Genomic DNA, 18,354 nt, shown 5'->3' with positions numbered 1-18,354 from the left:
CTATAGTAACGCTGCTAGCTGCATAGATAATAAATAATTAGCTGTTACCAAATGTTAGCTAAGCTACTTTAGACAGCTGGTGACAAAATGTTGGTTTACAACTACTAGATAAGTGTTAGCATGTAGCCTGTTAGAAACATTTATCTAACGCTAGCTAACGTCAGTAGGTTAAAGGTTAAAACCAGGTAATTAGCTGTGTCATGTCATGTTAGCAGCTGGCTCCAGTTTTAACAGTTAATTAACGATAAACTTTTTATTTGAAACGTATTCTTAGATTTTTAGCTAACGTCACATTTAAGACGCATACTTTATGCATGTTATTTCTCCAAACAGACAAACCAAACTTTGAAAAACTATGTAGGCTGTGTAATAACACAAGAGGATATTTTACACATGGCAGCAAGATGGCAGCCAAAAGACACATCAGTTGTATCACTGAAACTTTTTTAATTGTCAGGACCATTAATGTTTATTCATTTCAATTGATATTATTACATACTTTAAATGTACAGCAGTGATGCACAATATAATCTCAGGATGTACCATAAGAGCCAGCAGATGTTACCCAGGCTGCCATCTTTGTTTGGCTAAGAAACCGTTGCATCTCTGCAAACAGACAGTTTCTCTGCAGGCCTTTTTCACAGCAGACATGTTGGTGTAAAGTCTAACAGTAAAGATGGCTCTGTTTAGTTAAAGGGTGCCCAACATAGCCAGGATAGTGTGACGACTCAGAGGGAAGGGAAACTGGATTTGTTCTGTCTGTTTCTCCTCAACATAACTTAGCTCAGTAAAACTTCAATATGAGATTCTGGACATTTTTGACTACCTCTGAATTCATCTCCTGAGAAAAAGCGTTCCTCTTGTCTCAGCCCAGTCTTAATTTAAGATCTGGGGATGCATGATATTGGATTGTTTTTTGCCAGTTATCCGATATGCCATGTGTAACAAGTTATTTGACTGATAACTGATACTGGTATTGATATATCCACTTCTTCCCACACCTAATTTTAGTGATAATCAAGCCTCTTCTGTAGTGGAATTAACATCATATAATGCATGCATACGCAAAGTCAATATCTGCAGATACCGATGATGTGACAATATTATCGTGCAACTCAATTTAAGATCTTATAGACTGAACATAGAGAGGCAGCGTATAGTTTTTATGCACCACGTATCTGGTACAAACTGCATGTCTGCACCAACTCTCACGTCTTTTAAATCAAGGTTAAAGACATATCTGTTTGCTGCTGTCTTTTATTAAATCAAATATTTATTTATTTATAACTACTTTTATTGATATTACCCACACCGTAACTTAAGTCTTGTATTTTTACCTGTCTTAGTATATTTCAAGAAGAAGCTGATTTACAAGAAAAGACTATTGTGAGCAGCCAAATTCTCCCCTGAGAATGAGCCATCATGCGCAGTAACAGGACATGATCCTGAAACAGAAACACGGACGTGGAATTCAGCCATCATTTATTTTAATATTTACACCTGTGCTTGTCTTACTGTGACAGAATGTCTTCTAAGAGGCCAGCTACACAGCAAACTGAATATTTTCTCTGCCAAGTGGATTGGAAGACTGCTTTAGGAATTCAAAATTCACCCAAAACAGCAGTTAGTTTATCACATAAGGGGGTTTCATTTTGTTAAGAAAATCCATCAATGCAAACATGTATTAGCTAAAAAAATGTGGTTACAGTAGAGGCACAAACCAGGACTATTTAGTAGCTAGGAAGCAAGTAGTCACCTGTGTCTCTCTATTGTTACTGTGTCAAAGGTGTGCGCCGTGGCTGACACCAATAAAAGTTAAATATCAGTAGAAACTGTTATTGCACTGTCCTGATTGTCTCTGTGTTAAAATGTGCTACTGTGATGTTTGCAGGTGACACAGTGACGATCGGAAAGATCTCTTACAAACTCAAAACACCCCGGAATCCAGAGCTTGTTCCTGTCAAACACAGTAAGGCATTTTCTCTATGTACAACATATATGTCTGCATGAATTGAGAGAAGTAAAGTGGCAAAAGATAAAACAAAAGTTACTTTCTAGTTTCAGACTCGTTTCCGCAGACAGTGGCTCAGCACCTACGATGGATTATGCAGAAAGACCTTTTGGGACAGGATGTGTTTCTCATTGGTCCCCCAGGACCTCTGAGACGATCCATAGCTATGCAGTACTTGGTGAGTACACACACACGCGTGCACACACACTGATAAGCTGTGAAACGACAGCATGTGGAAACCCTAATGTGTATTGAGGTATTTGTAAAATAACTATGACAAACCCAGTACCCAGGGGTGTTGTTTTAGCACAAGCCAAAGTCTGGCAATGTGACATGACGTCAAGGACCATACTCTGCTTTTGAAAACTGTTACAGCGGACTTACCTATGGCTCTCTTTCTGACTCTCACTATGCCTAATGTTGGCACAACCTAAAGCAGTGAAAATGCCTCTCATCGTATTTATTTTGTTGCGTGTTTCAGCAGCAGCGTGAATTAATTCATCACTGGAACCAACCCACCTACGAACATTTGTACTGGCTGTACTGGCAAAATTCTTCCATAATACACTTTTGAAAATCATTGAGGAACAAGCAAGATAACTTACTGACACTCATTTTTACTGACAGGCACATTATGAACCTTTAAGTGCTCTCAGTGTTTCCGCTACATTCATTTAGCAGCAGCGGCACGGCTCCTATTGGAATTAACGCTATTCGCGGGATCTTGAAAGTGACATCATCACTGGAGCACCAGGTCAGAGTCTGTCGTCTTGAAGAATAGGGCAGCGAACCAGAGAAAAGAAAAAGGTAGATTTTATTAGCTGAAGATAACTTATAATATCAATATCAATGTTTCAGAGAGAGAGAGACAGAAAGAGAAAAAGAGAGACAGAGACAGTCTGACACAGAAACAACATTCAAACATGCGGTTTATCAGAATCAAACACTTTCGTATTTCACATCCAAACGGGAAGGGGGGGGGGGGGGGGGGCTCTCACCCCCTTACCCCGCCACCCCCGCTGCTGGAAAAAATCCTAGAGGAAACACTGGCTCTGGTTTCTTCTCACAGTCAAATAGGCCTTAATGAGATTCTGCACACATTAGGTTGTAGTAATAGATGCAGACAGTGACCATAAAGTGCACTACTTTCATTTTCACATTACTAATGCATAACGCGGTCGGAAACACTCCAAATGTGCAATGTTAATGGACTGGGTTTTTTTTTTTTTTTTTACCAAAGGAAGACTGAACCACAATTGATCAATTTAAAGTCAATACAGGTTTAGTTCCTCATCAAACCACCCAGCCATCTCACACTCCATTTTCTCGGGGCAAACAAGACCGTGATATACTACTCTACTATATATACTATACTCTACCACTAGGCCACTGAGCTGGACTGGGAGGTCGTGGGTTCGATCATACCAAAGACTATAAAAATGGGACCCATTGCCTCCCCACTCAGCACAGGGGTTGGAACTGGGGGGTTAGATCACCACATTCCCGAGCGCAGCACCGCTGCTGCTCACCGCTCCCTCAGGGGATGGGTCAAATGCGGAGAACAAATTTCACATACTCAGGTGTGTGACAATCAGTGGGATTTTAACTTTATACTACCAAGGGGCAATCCACTGTTTTCCAGGAGATAACTGTGACCTTATCTCATCATCATCATCATCATCATCAAGTCTCATCCTGACTGCTTTACACCTGGCTGCAAACCACCTCAGGTCATGCTGGAGGTCACGGTGTGATGAAGCCAACAGAACCACATCGTCTGCAAAAAGCAGAGACGAAATTCTGAGGTCCCCAAACCAGACCTACACCTTGAGATCCTGTCCATTAATATCACACCAATATCCACCTAGTATGCAGACACAGCTCTCACTTTGAACTCTTGAAATGCAGATTTTAAATTATTTTTTTGGACAAAGTCCCACTCTTATTTTTACATTGACTTTTCTCACAACGGGATCCCTAAAATATGTTGTTTCTGTTTAAGTTCATATTTTTATTGTGCCAAAAAAAAAGCCTGAAACTTTTCTTGGGTTTCTGAAGTGCTAAAGTTTTCCCTCATTGTTGTCCAGGAGCTGACCAGGCGGGAAGTCGAGTATGTCGCCCTGTCCAGGGACACCACAGAGACTGACCTCAAGCAGAGGAGAGAGATCCGCTCAGGGACGGCCTTCTACATCGACCAGGTAAAGCCACTCTGTGCTTTTAGATTTTCTTCTGATTTATACACTGTACACTGTAAATTCACTCCTCCAGATTGTTTGCCTCACTAGCCGTTTAGTGTTTGGCACAGCAGCAGCAGAGGGAGTGCACAAAGGACAAATAGGGAACAGAAGAAAACATGAACATGAATCTCATTTACACGTATTCATGGCTTGTTTTCAGCTCAATACAACAAACTGAGATGGTTTTACTAAAAGATCATTTCTCATTTTAGACCTGACATTGGGTTTACACTCGTCTCTACACACATTCTTTCATTTTTTATAATGTTTCTGTGTTTAAAGTCACAAACATCAGGTTCTGGCTAAATGTCAATTCAGTTCAATTTAATAAGCTTTATTGGCATGACATGTCTTATGTGTTGCCAAAGCACAGTTACAATTTAAGACAGTGAAAATTCTAAACCAGTTAACAACTATGTAATATTACAAATGCATAGACAATTTTAAAGGAAAAAAAATAAATACATGAAGGAGTAAATTAGGGCTGCAACGATTACTCGACTAATTGATGACTAATCGACTATTAAAATAATCAGTGACTATTTTAGCAGTCAACTAATCGGTTTAAGTCATTTTTCATAGAAAAGTACTATAAAAGTACCCAAAATACTCTTATTGCAACTTCTTGCATTCAAATATTGGCAGTTTTACACACTCTCCCATGACAGTGAACTAAAACCCTTTGGCGTGAGTGACACATTAGATGACATCATTTTGGGGTTTGGGAGAGACAGACCGACATTCTTCAGCGTTTTAACGCATTTTTCGATAAAATGATTAGTCGACTAATCAAAGAAATAATCGACAGATTAGTTGACAATGAAAATAATAGTTAGTTGCAGCCCTAGCATAAATAAAGAGGCAGAGTGTGATCTGTGATGAGATTGCATTGACATGTCTTACTGCATCTGTGGCACTGACACTACTTTCTCCAAGATGCTGCATTTTAGTTTGGTCAGAGTGTGAATTAAAATCTTTGAGTTAACATTTAATTTTTGTAAAGAACTTTATTCTGATGTCTTCATATGTTGCTCTGTCTCCTTGTCTCTGAGGACAGAGCTTCTCTGGGCAGCCAGGTCTGCCTGTGTCTGCCAGTCTCTATGTCCATGCTGTGATCACTGAGTCTGTACAAAGTCAGTATCTTTCTCACTTTCTGATCCGTCACAGCGGTCAGATAGTTTGCCGTCATGTTCTGTCTGTTTAGGGCCAAATAGCATTGAAGTTTGTTTTGGGTTTTTGTGGTAGATGTCCAATAGTTGATGTAGTTTTCTTTTTCTTTAGCTATAATCTGGTTGGGCTGGATTGTGTGAGGGTCTGTGTAACAGAGGAACTGATATGACCAACACCATTTTCTCTAAAGGTGAAACAGTAACTGAGCGTGCTCTATTCTCTTTAGTTTTCTCTGAAGCACACAGACAGACACAGTTCACATAATAAACCGTTCTGTTCCTCTCCGAGCCACTTTCTGATTGATCAGGCTTAATGCAAACGTACACCCCCGCACACTGTTGACTTTGTAAGTCAAGTAACCATGGAGACCAGCAGATCCTCATTACCCAGGCTGGTTTCTCTAAGGAGAACTTTCTGTTCTCCATTCATCTCCATTCATTTCTCAGGCGTACTGAAAAAAATAAAAAAAATAAAAATCCACATAAGCCTGATCATTAAACCCTGTCATCGGGCTTCAAGGAGCCGGCAGTGACAAATGATGATAAGCTGAGATAATTAACATTTACTCAGTCATGTCATTATCCACACGGCTAATTAGCACATGGCTCCATCGGTGTAAAAAATAAATCGGTTGTGTAACAGTTCAAACATAAAACTCCATGGAAACAGTGAAGTTTGTTTTTTATTCTCAGCACATTTATCTTGTAGACTTTACTCACAAATCTTCTTCTGGAAGAGGAAAACTCATTAGTGAGGTTCTTATAATTAGACTGAAGCTGGGAGCGAGTTCAGCTCCTGTCGAGTGTCACGCCACTTTTCTTCAGTAGTATAGTGGTGACTGAATAGATATGTACCACATGTATAGGTAAAGATTTCTCAGTGGATGCATCATCGGTGATGAGAAGAAAGTGTTTACTGCTGACTGTACTGTGTTTACTTGTTTATCGGCCCGCGCTGCACCTCAGCTGTTAATTCTCTGAGTGGTTTTATAATTTAATACAAAGTAAAGGGGCTTATTTATGTGCCAGTGCAGATGAAGAATTAAAGCCGTCACCCTGCTGATGTGGCAGTTTTCTTTGGCTCCAGCTGATTCTTTTGATCTGATAGTCGTATGGCTCACAGTGATATTCCTCCTACTTAAATGAATGGAAGAGTTCCAGACAGGGAAACACTGACACTGCAGTTTTTCAAAAGCTAGCCCAACCTTTTGTGTGTAAAGATGAATTCATATAGACGCCTCCAGGAAAACACAAATACCTTTATGTTGAATGTAATCACCTGTATTACTGTTATATACATTTTTTCAAATGTAAAATAATGACGTTATTTTTTCTGTGATTAAAGGAGCTTTTTTTTTTTCCTGAAATGCATTTTTTATTCTTAACAAATGGAAACGGACACACTTCATTAGACTCAGAGACAGAAAGCTTTTAATTCTATCTTCAGCACATTACAGTCTAATTTATAAATAGGTCTTTTTGAGAAAGAATAATCATTTTATACCCTTTTTCCATCGTCATTCTTGGCTGTGCCGAGTAAAGCCATGTAAAGCTGATCTGTGTTTCCATAGTCAGTTTAGATGTGCCATGTTGTGCCATGCCACGCTGGAGATGGACCCTCTTCATAGTGGGTCCAAAAGTCGGGCTGCCTGCTCTCAGACGGGTCGCGGTGATGTCTCACTCAGTACAGTACATGCAGCTTGGGAAAATTGAATTATTGGCTTAGTCCAACTGAAATGGACTATCCGTAGCTCGACTAACACACCTAGACAATTCGATTGAAAGTCGAACTATTGCTGTACGTATCCACTTAGTCGGCCTCTGCGTTCTGTGCATGCACCACTTTTTCTTTCGTGGGCTTTCACTTGGAAGAAGAAAGAGATGACGTAGCAGCAGTGCAGTAACTCCTGGAACAACAAACACCATGGCAACCGTGAAGCAGAAGACGCACTTCTGGATGGACGATGAAACTACATTCAAGGAGCTCATTAAAGGAGCTAAACATTTTGAAATTTATGGATGGTAGGAAAACGTGAAACGCGGATTCATTCATCAGTTTAAGACACACCTTCACGTAGATAGCCCTGTTATAATGGAAATGCAAATCCCTGCTGTGCTGGGCTGACGGCCCAAACCAAACCAAACCAGCCCATGACTGTTGAAAAGGATATTTATTGACTTTACAATCCAAAGCGATAGAGCAGGTACAGTATATGTTCTATCTGCAGGGTTTGCAGTGACATTTTGTAGGCACCACATAATTAGACTCACTGCCTACAAATGTACCTTGATTACATCCTGCATGATTGGCATCATGGTGTTAAAAAACATTACAGCCCACAAAATAACTGGTGTAAATGGACTTGCGTTCACATAGCTCCTTTTTATCCTTCCAACCACTTATATTCACCCATTCAAACTCTGGTGGCCGAGGCTACATTACAAGGTGCCACTTGCTACTCAAGTAACCATTTACACACACTCACAACTGGCACGACATGTGGACTGGAGGAGCCGCTCCACCTCCTGAGCCACAGCCCCTAATACGCATATTGTATGATGTTAATTTACCCGCCATCTTTGTTTGGTTAAGAAACCGTTGCAACTTGGCAAACAAACACTTTCTCTGCAAGCCTTTCCCACAGCAGACATTTTGACCTGGAAAACATAGGTGCTGCTTATAACATTAATAACATTAATAACATTAGCCTGGCTCTGTACAATTAAAGCAAGGGGAGGCAGCTCTGGAGCTCTGGAGCCACATGAGGCTCTTTAGCCCCTCTCCATTGGCTCACTGTGGCTTTGATCACATGGAAAATGAATTTTTACGTTCTCCAATTGTAAAATGTGTAGGCTGTACACCAAACAAAAGAAAGTTTTAACATTTCATCAACTAAAATGTGCATCATGCATCTATGGCCTGGCACCTTTTCCTCTACATTCTGCCAAACCTCAGTAGCAGTGGCAAGTCTTGAGTCTCGTTAGCTCGGCTATCTGTGGATTTCAAATCCAAAGAAGGAAAAGTATTAGTGAAAAATAAAGCATTAAGTGTGATGACAGATTCATTTGTTTTCACTACTAATTCTGCAAAGTTTAAGGCACAAAATCTGCCCACTGCAGAGTAGCTACCTTGTGGCAGAACATTTGACCTATTAGTAACGCTGATAGCCTAATTTAGACTTACTGGGTCGTGTCACCGTAATTATGAGGCTCAAATATGTTCTGCGGCTCCAGACCAACTTTTTAAGAATTATTTTTGGTCAAAGTGTCTCTTTAGCTGGTAAAGGTTGCCGACCCCTGAATTAAAGTGGCCCCAGAAAGCCATTACAGTGCGTCAGTGAGCCGACATGCATAATGCCAGAAACCTGAAAGTGAAGCAGCTAAATGGAATTCAGCCCTCATTCACTGTATTATTTACGCCTGTGCTTGACTTTCTGTGACAAAATATCTTCAGAGAAAAAGCCAGACTGAATATTTTTCATGCCAACTGGATTAGAAGAGGAATTTGAGAACTTATTGAAAACAGCAGTAATTTTTATCAAGTATAGTTTAGAGTTAATTTTATTTTTAAGAAAAGGGATGCTTAGCTCTGTGTATCAATCATGCAAAAGTCTCAAATCTAAAAATGATGGTCTATTTGGGACTATTTATCAGCTAGCAATAGATTCATTTGACAAACTGCCTACATATATGTACCTTGATGACATCCTGCGATATTGGCTTCATCTATCTGCACGTGTGATTGTTGTCTGAATCATTCGTTCCAGCTCCAAACTACAGACTAATTCTTGGCATGTTGTGAGAGGGAGCTGTCTTCACGCTCGAAATTTAAAAAAATATATTAAAAAGTCAGTGTACATATTAAACACTGCTGGATTTTTGTGATACTCTCAACTGGAAAACATTAAAACTTGTCCAAATTAGTGAAGCAACTCAAAGACCGTCTGGAACAACATCTCGTTTTAACGTATTAAACCTTTGGAAAAACATTTGTCTTGTTTATTTCAGAAGTTAAATTGACAGTGGCAGAATTCCCACTTTAAAAAGGTGTGACCCTCTTTGCTCAACAGCTAACAACAGTTCTACTTCTCTACACATATACCAGACAATGCTCAGGTGTCACCCACTGTTGGGTGAAATAATAGGGGTAAAGTTTGATCAGGTGTGCCTCTAAACAAACATTTGCATCAATATTGACTTTATCTGTTCGTGCTCATATCATTTACCTCATCAGAATGCATCCAAAAAACATTAAAACAGTTTTAAAAAAGTCTTAACATTCTGAGTTAAACACATTGTTTTTTTACGGAGCTGTTGATGGTCGTAGCTAACCAGGCCTCTAGGAGGTGCACTCAACGTTGAAGCCAATTTGACATAGTGGCCAAACTGTGTAACTACAACTTCCAGGTCCATCATGTGGTGCCATTGGTCCCCAATAAACCTCTTTACCATAGACTTACATTAGGAAAGAGACGACAAGCAGCATAACAATAGTTCTGCTTTCCTGCACGTATACCAGACGACGCTCAGGTGTCACACACACCTGCGTGCAATAATAGGAGGAAAGTTTGATCAGGTGTGCCTCTAAACAAACATTTGCAATAATATTGACTCTTGTCAATACGTGCTTAACCGCTTTACTCTACGTTAATTAGATGTGCCTTTGTTGGACAGTGACAGTTGAGAGATGACAGGAACTCTATAGAGAGAGTGACGAAGATAGATTCTCTATACCATTAGCTGCAGCTGTGTTTTCCATGCAGTGACATCTTTGTAAAGCAAATGTAGCTTTTGCTGCAGCAGCATAATGTAGTTCATTACTTCATGATTCATTACACTAGTTTACATTACTCCAGAGAGCTGTGCCATCGATGTGACCTCATAGTCTGTCTTGAAGTGCTGTCTTGAAATCCGGTGCTCAACACTGCTCAAATTATCATTCAAATTGAAACCAATCCGATAGTTCAGTAGTATAATTCACCCCTATACTGAACGAAAGAGCAGTGATAACACACATCCACCATCAGTGGCCATATACAGTGCAGAGTTTGTGCCATGTTTCTTTGTATATCACGGCAATGATGCACTGGTGTCCTGATTTGATCGGCCAGTACAGAGTTATTGCTTTTTAAAAATAAAAATAAAACACAAATCCAGCCCCTTTCACACCTGCTCTGCATGCGTGCCACTGCTGCACCACTCCCATGACACCCAGGTGTGGTGGCGTTATGAAGTTGCATGACCTTCTGATTTAGCACGTTAGGAAAACAGGGCCAAAGAGTGGACGTGTGCACAAACACGTAGCGTTTGATACAAATGCTCTGATTAATTCTGCTGCCTTTGAGCAATTTACATAGGAATGAACGGGGCCCTGCTTCCAACACTGTATGCAGTTCTCTTTGTACATCTATGTAGCTAACGAAATAGCCATCTCACCTCCTTCTCACCTCTGTTGAGTGTTGCACATGCGCAGCACAGATCAGTTGCTGACATTGACCGATGGCACAGTAACGTATCAACCAAGGCTTCTTAACACACTCTCTGTTTCCTACAATAAGTAAAGCAAGCCAACCCCTCCACTTCCCAAAGGATCATCCGCCTCCCACCTTCTCATCAACATGAAAACAGGTGTTTCCATGGAAACAGCTCATAAATAGACACAGCATATTTTGGTGGTACAAACAGGTGTAACGGCTTATTTTTGCTCTTCCTTGAATCTGAAAGAATCTTGTATTGTCCATTGAAATGTGGGCAGCGTGATTTGGCACGTGCCGGTTTATGAGTCGGTGTGTTGGACAAAACTTGTTGAGGATGAAGTTGATTTTTGTGTGTGTTGGTACGTGAGTATATGTACACTTACAGTATCGCCTGAGGGACTGAAGACGTGTGGGTGTAAATCGGTGAGCTTTTTCTCTTTGAGAATAGTTTGGTATCGTAGGAGGTGTGTGCTTGTGCGTTAACTAGAACATCCAAGTATTCCTCAGGGCCCTGTGCTGATTTGAAGCCCTAAATTCAGATTTAACGTGTCAGTCCCTGTGCTTACTCCTCCCCTCCCATCCTCTCCCTCCACTTCACTATCTGTCTCTTTACTTCTCGCTCTGTCTTTTTTTCCCTCCGCTCATTCAGTCCAGCATTACTCCACCTCCCCCCATGTTTGTATGAAGGATGGAGTCACATGGATGTAATCACATGCTTGTTGTATTTTTGACATCTCCAGTCACCTCTCTCCAGTTAGCAGGCTCTTATGTAAGGCAGCTTACCTCAAACCCACACTGCAAAGAAGACTCTATTACAGTAATAAGTGTAACCAGTGTGTAGCCAACCAGTGGTTAGCCTCCGCAGCCAGTTCTTTTTAAAATAAATGAATTGGTTGCACTTTCTAGGTAATATGTCGGTCACATGTAACAAGTACACACCCAAAAAAAGAAATCCCGTTTAAGGGCAAAAGCTCTCAGTGCTGTGTGCAAACCTGCGGCATCAAAACTGCGGCACAGCCGAGGAAAAGTGTAAAAGAAAACCAATAAATGCAGCTAAAACAAAACTGAGTTCTTTGATAATAGTTATTACTTCAAGTGCAAGAAGTGGAGCAGAGCAGGCCTGGAGAGAGAAAGAGTGTCACTGGCACAGTTAATGCTGAATTAACACTAAACCACATGTGTGGAGGTAAAAACAGGAGCAGTTTGTTGTAGAATATAGCAGCAGTAACCAGGTATTTGGGCCGTGCAAATGGAACAGAACAATTCTTAATCATCAGAGATGTGTGACCGCAGCAGACCCAGAAATAACGGCGACCGCATGCTTTCACGTAATCTGACGTGTCTCTGCACAGAGACCTGATGGCACCAGAGAACATCCTACTGTACATATGAGGCATGAAGGAGAGCAGTGTCTCTGAGGAAATATTCTTTTCTACTAGAACGTGTTTACATGCTTAATGTTAACACACCTGTATTTACCCTCTGTCTGAAACGGTCCATTTTAAGGGCTGTCTCTTTAAGGCCCCCTAGTCTGCTGTGATTGGTTTGTGTGTCAAGGTCTTCCACAAGGAACCTACAACAAAAGGAAGAGTCATTACATCAGTGACGGCACGCGAATTCTGCATCGGTGCCAGACTTTGGTGCCACTTCTTTTGACGTTAATAAGGGCATGGCAAGTCCCACCTAAACCCATCATAGCTGTTTTGTGTCACCTTCAACCTACAGATGCTTCCACACAATTAAAAAAACACACATTATGTGATGCTTACTGACGCTTTTCATCTAAATCTTGCTTTTCTTGTAATTAGTCTCCAAACTGATCATGGCTCTGTCAGCTGCATCTCAAAAACCTGCTAATGCTACCAGCTGCAAGCTAGGGTCAGGGTCATTGTTAGCATTGTATACATGAGTATGTATTTGATTTTCAATGGCTAACCAACTTTCAAACAATTGATGATATTCAGGAGTGCTAATGCAAATGGTGTTTCCTATCTGTTAGGAAGGTGGTGGTAATTGTCAAATTATTATGAATCTGGACCTTCATCACTTATCGTTACTCGTTACTTTGTTTATCAGTGAACTAAGTTAGCATTTGCACTTTGTTTAGCTAATGTTAGCCAGCTATATCACTGTTACATTACATACATTTTGGACCGTAAACGTTAGAAAGCAAACTTGTGGTAAAGGTGTAAAAGAAACGGACAGGAAGCGTTGGTGTCGGTGAGTGATGGCAAACGCAATCGTCTCAAGCTTAATCATTGTCATGACGTCTATGTGAGCTAGCTAATTAATGGTAGATGACTAACGTGGGTATGAATGTAAATCACTGAGGCAAACTGCAACGCATCATAGCACACGGTCAAGTCCTAGTTTGGCAGGTATTTACCAAACTGACAGGTCATAACAGGGAGTCCAGCCAGAATAATAATCAGAGCCAATAAGGACTTATGTGGTTAGAACTGTAGTCTGGTCAATGATAACAGGTCGGACCTGCCCCATTTGTTTATGTATCATGATGTAACGTTAGCTATCTTAGATCAAACAGGGACTTTAACGATATCTGTGATTTGTTTGGAGACCAATAACAAGGGAAAAAAACATGCACACATTGAGATAAAACAAAACACATGTCACCATGATTTAATGTGTTTTTTATTTTGGTGGAAATTTTTTTTAAGTCAAAGGTGGAACAGCAAAGTGATTTGCCGGGCCTGTCCCATTAACTCCAATAAAACTGACACCAAACTCTGGCTCCAATGCAAAATTCGAATGCTGTCACAGACTTAATGACCTTTTATACTTTAATGGTTTCTTTGGTGTTCCACATCTGCACATTGCACCGTCATTTCAGTGGTGGGAAATGACTCTAATGGCACTGCAGCAGCACTTTCTATCTTTATAGACCGTTTCACTGGAATTGCATTACGTGGCAACAGCTTGAGTCCACCTGTCAGCTGATGTCATTCACACACACTGCACGATATTCCAAAAGGAAGTAGTAACACCGTGTCCAAACTGGATGTGACGCAAGTGAGTGTCAGCGACTAAATCAGTTTGATTGCATCGTTTTTTATTGGACTGTTCTAACTGCCTGCGATGTGGCGTGCCATTTTTGGCCGAACTTTTTTTGGATGCCCAGTTTCTATTTTCATTCTGTTACTCACGTTTGTCAGCGCCGCAGTGAACATGGAACAGCTGATTCACGATGTTTAAATGAGGAATTACCTGCAGGATACCTCATTTCACTACAGAAATCTAAATAAGTTGGCACCTGGCTGGAGGGAGAGCATCAGGAGGATGAACATGTCTGGTAAGAACTGTGTGGGATGCTCAGCAGAGTTAGCATGTTTTACAAAGTGGAGATGGTGGTATGACGTAGTATGGGAGCCACAACAATTGTATCTTATTAGTTACCTGTGATAGTATTGTGAGTATAGATAATAAGGAAGTACGTACTCACTTATCTATTGAGTGGTAACTGAACACACAGCTGCTGGGTTGTTTGTTTGTTTACAAGATGTGACGGAGTTCCATATTTAACGATCCTGCGTGGACAGAGAGCGTCTGCTGTGACACAATGACGCGCAATAGTTTGGAAGCTTGCATCCAGTTAGGATACAGTGTCAGGGACCCACTCAGGATGTTTATTTGTGAAGTTTGAAACAGTCTATAAAGTAAAGTTGTGATGTCACAACTTCACGGAAGTTCTAACGGCTTGTCTAAAGGCACAGTTTCTGAATACAGACTGTGTGCATTTACGTGTTGATTGAGCATTTTGATACTTGTACAGTATTTATATGGCACCTTTGCGTGCTTTATAGTTAAAAACATGGAAATCTGACTTCATACAATATGGGACCTTTAAAACTTCTAGATTCTAATTAAGAATAAATCATTCATAATGAGGTGCGTTGGGTGCAGAGGCATTGTGACGAGTCCACACAGGGCATGCATTATAGACTGACAATTAAACGTTGCATACATCCTAAAGAGACAGTGCAGGGGCTGATACAGACAGTGGTCTTTTTTTGTTACTGTCGACCTCTCACAGTTCATATTCATACTTTAAATATTCTGTTTATTCAGCTGTCTGTAACATTCACTGCTGAATGTTTGCCCAGAGCGTCTCAGTATGTGGTGGGATGTTTTGCACAGTTAGTGTGAGGCAGAGAACAAGGCCTGTCTGTGCCTCCTCGTCTCCCTCGCGGTCCTGCGTCACTTACATTTTTAACAATTATCTGATTATAGCGTTGGTGCCGAAAATGGATCAGGAGTTAAATTTAGAGCATCTGGTACTCACTATAGTTTTATAGCTCTGCTTCCCACACAACCTGCCACGTATTTACATGTTAACCTAATTATATGGCCACTTGCTCTGTGGTGAACCCAGACAGCTAAAGTTTCCTGCCTCTTGACGTCAGACGTGCTTTTTGATTTCTGCAGAAAAGCGTGTCTACGCAAACATGCACACGTATGCACACACACACACACACACTGTTGAAACTAAACCAAGTAGACCAAGTGCGTTTTTTTATCCCACAGTTGGTGGCAGAAAATAGGCCTTCCTAAAAACAGCTGAGACTGTTTCTGAAGTTTGGTTTGGAGTAAGTTTGGAGGATGTTCTGAACACAGTAAGCTGAGGACATCCTCAGGAAAGGCTTCATGGCACACTCATTTTGTCATTAGAGCGCTGATGCACAGTCAGATTGCTCTTTTTATAAATGCTTGTCGCACTGCAAACATTATCACAGGGTCAGAGAAGTGAAGCAGCAGATTTGACCTGAGGTTAACTTGGTTGCCGTGGTTGTGGTTTAGCCTTAAAATGAGCCATTTCCTGATGCCAACATCTTCCCCCGCTTCTCTAATTGTTCACTGACCAGTCTCAACTTCTTCTGTTTTTCTGCAGTGCGCTGTAAGGGCAGCAACACAAGGTCGAGTCCTGGTCCTGGAGGGGCTGGAGAAGGCAGAGAGAAATGTCCTGCCTGTCCTCAACAACCTGCTGGAGAACAGGGAGATGCAGCTGGAGGACGGACGCTTCCTTATGTCATCTGAGCGTTACGACAAGTTGCTGCAGGTCAGAGCAGCACACTCGCCTTAAAGTCAAATACCCTTGAGGGTTTGAAGGTCTTTAAGCTGTGGGAAATTAAATTTAATGATTAAAAACTCCCCTGTACTTGCGAGTTCATCAGTGAATCATGGTGTACATTTAAGAATATTTCTTAATGTGGTCACTGCTGTTTAAGGAACTGCATCTATCTGAATCTTCACACTTGAGCAGTGAATTTTCACGCTACTCCTACAGTGCTCCTCTTATCTTTAGTGGACAAAAAAGCCCTTGCCATAAATACTGTGTGGCATTCAGAGTCTGTACTTGTTACATGAAGCTGTGTAGCTTCGGCCGTTTGCATAAAAAATACATATAAAGGTCCAGTGTAGGATTTAGGGGATAAACTGGCGAAAACAGAGAACAGAACAGAAAGACAGATTTTTTTTAACGTGTTTTTACCAGAGAGAGACCTCTGTGGATAATTTGGCTTCCAGTAAAAACCTCCTTAACTATGAATACTTGAGGAATCCAAACCAGGAGAAGTTTCAGTTAATTGCAGTCTGCAGTCCTCACCCCTTGATGCCAATAATCCCTTAAATCTAAAACACTGTTCCTTTAAGATGAAATGGGTATGACGACAGGAATTTGCCAGGTTACACACAATAGTTGTACACTGGAGTGTTTTGTACCTTGACGTGTTGCAGGAGCACACCAAAGAGGAGCTGGACAGCTGGAAGATTGTCCGTGTAAGTGAAGACTTCCGGGTCATCGCTCTCGGCCTTCCTGTCCCCAAGTACAAGGGCAACCCGTTGGATCCTCCTCTCCGCTCTCGCTTCCAGGCCAGAGACATCTATTACCTCCCGTTCAAGGTCAGTCCAGGAATTAACAGATTATATGTAAATGTGGAAGTGACATCATTTTACTGCTGAAGTTTGTGTTTAGAATTTGGATGAACTGACTTTTTATTTTGTAACTTGTGAGAAATTCAGGGCTGTACCTGTTATTTCATGTGTCAAATACATGTAATCACTAGTTAGGGATGGTGGCACAAAAAGTGATTGTGTTTTAGTTAGGTTGCTTTTATCTGCCCCTAAACTTTTTTACAGTGTATAGCCCTCCACCTATGCTCATCGTGATATTGTTTTCTTTTCAGGACCAGTTGGAGCTGCTGTACACAGTAGGACCAAACATCGCTGCAGAAAGGTAAATTAAAAGGAAATTTATAACATTTTAAATGGCTCCTATGAGTCATGAGTATTCTTTTACAGTCTTTGAAGGCTCAGTATTTCTTCATGTACGATATTCTGCTGTATCCTGTGTGTCAGGGTGTCCCAGCTGCTGTCACTAGCCACAACGCTGTGCTCCCAGGAATCATCCAACCTTGGCCTTCCTGACTTCCCTGTGGACAACTTGCTTCCTGCCCTCACTGTGCTGGTGAGAGTCCAGGCACCAGCAGTCTTCCTCTCACTAACTCTCAGAGAGGGAGAACGAAAAATGAAAGCCCAGCATTAAAAATAAAAAAGACCCTTGTTGGTTCATGAATGCTGGTGTCCAATGCCTGTTTTTTTCTGTGTTGTTGCAGAATGCTTTGCCCATGCTGTCTTCCCAGCAGCTTGTCCAGAGACTTTACCCCTACAACAGCATCCTGGGCAAGGATGGGCGCACCGCTGTGGAGGGCGTGCTCAGTGTAAGTCAAGATGTGAACCACCAAAATGCTCCTAACTGTCATCTGTATGCTTGTTTAGATCTGAACATAATTAAAACACATTATTTAAAGGTGTTAATTTTGGCCTGTTTGCATCTTGTGGCACACTTTCATAGAGGTTTGAGCTTATGGATGGTCGTCGTCAGCCGGCACCCAGCGCCATTTTGAGTGTTTCCAGGACGAAGGATCTTGAAGGTCATGCAGACGTCACATTAAAGGTCGCAAACAAGGACGTCACCTTTCAGGTACCAGTAGACTGGCTATGTACAGTGTAAAACTAAAGCCCCAATCTGGTCTGCAGACCATGTAGACTGAAGTACGACACCTGTATGGAGGGATGGGATGATTTATTCTGATGGTGGATTAAAGACATAAAGTACTGCTGCCACTGTTAAAGATACCCTATGGAGTTTTCTTGTAAGCACTTTAAATCCTGTATGTTATATCCTGCAGTCTTGTCCGTTGTTTCCAAGCGGCAACCTCCAACGCTGACAAATGAAGCCAAGACTCTCGTCCAATTATGGTCACTTCTGGCTCCAAAAATCCAAGATGGCAACAGACGAAAAAGCCAAATTCTGTTGAGGCTTTAAAACACGAGTCCACAAACCAGTGGGCACCATTGTGGTGGTTACTATTGGTGGTGCATTGCCGTGTTTCTTGCAAGTGGCAACTTCCAAGGCTAAAAAAATGAAGCCAATATGGAAATGC

General features: G+C 41.3%; 1 protein-coding gene across 1 annotated transcript in view; it reads left to right on the top strand.

Annotated features, from left to right (window-relative positions):
* The window catches only part of vwa8 (von Willebrand factor A domain containing 8), a 109,278-nt gene that overhangs the window by 356 nt on the left and 90,568 nt on the right, over positions 1–18,354 (top strand). The window contains exons 2-10 of the mRNA XM_033617201.2: positions 1,892–1,969; positions 2,059–2,189; positions 4,099–4,209; positions 15,801–15,968; positions 16,646–16,810; positions 17,095–17,144; positions 17,267–17,375; positions 17,524–17,628; positions 17,763–17,891. Coding sequence (XP_033473092.2) covers positions 1,892–1,969; positions 2,059–2,189; positions 4,099–4,209; positions 15,801–15,968; positions 16,646–16,810; positions 17,095–17,144; positions 17,267–17,375; positions 17,524–17,628; positions 17,763–17,891 — 1,046 coding nt within the window. The remainder of the gene's footprint in view (positions 1–1,891; positions 1,970–2,058; positions 2,190–4,098; positions 4,210–15,800; positions 15,969–16,645; positions 16,811–17,094; positions 17,145–17,266; positions 17,376–17,523; positions 17,629–17,762; positions 17,892–18,354) is intronic.

This window comes from Epinephelus lanceolatus, chromosome 14, assembly GCF_041903045.1.
Source record: "Epinephelus lanceolatus isolate andai-2023 chromosome 14, ASM4190304v1, whole genome shotgun sequence".
NCBI classification, from domain to species: domain Eukaryota; kingdom Metazoa; phylum Chordata; class Actinopteri; order Perciformes; family Serranidae; genus Epinephelus; species Epinephelus lanceolatus.
The sequence above is the reverse complement of the archived record's forward strand: the minus strand, read 5'-3'. Positions and strand labels throughout refer to the sequence as shown.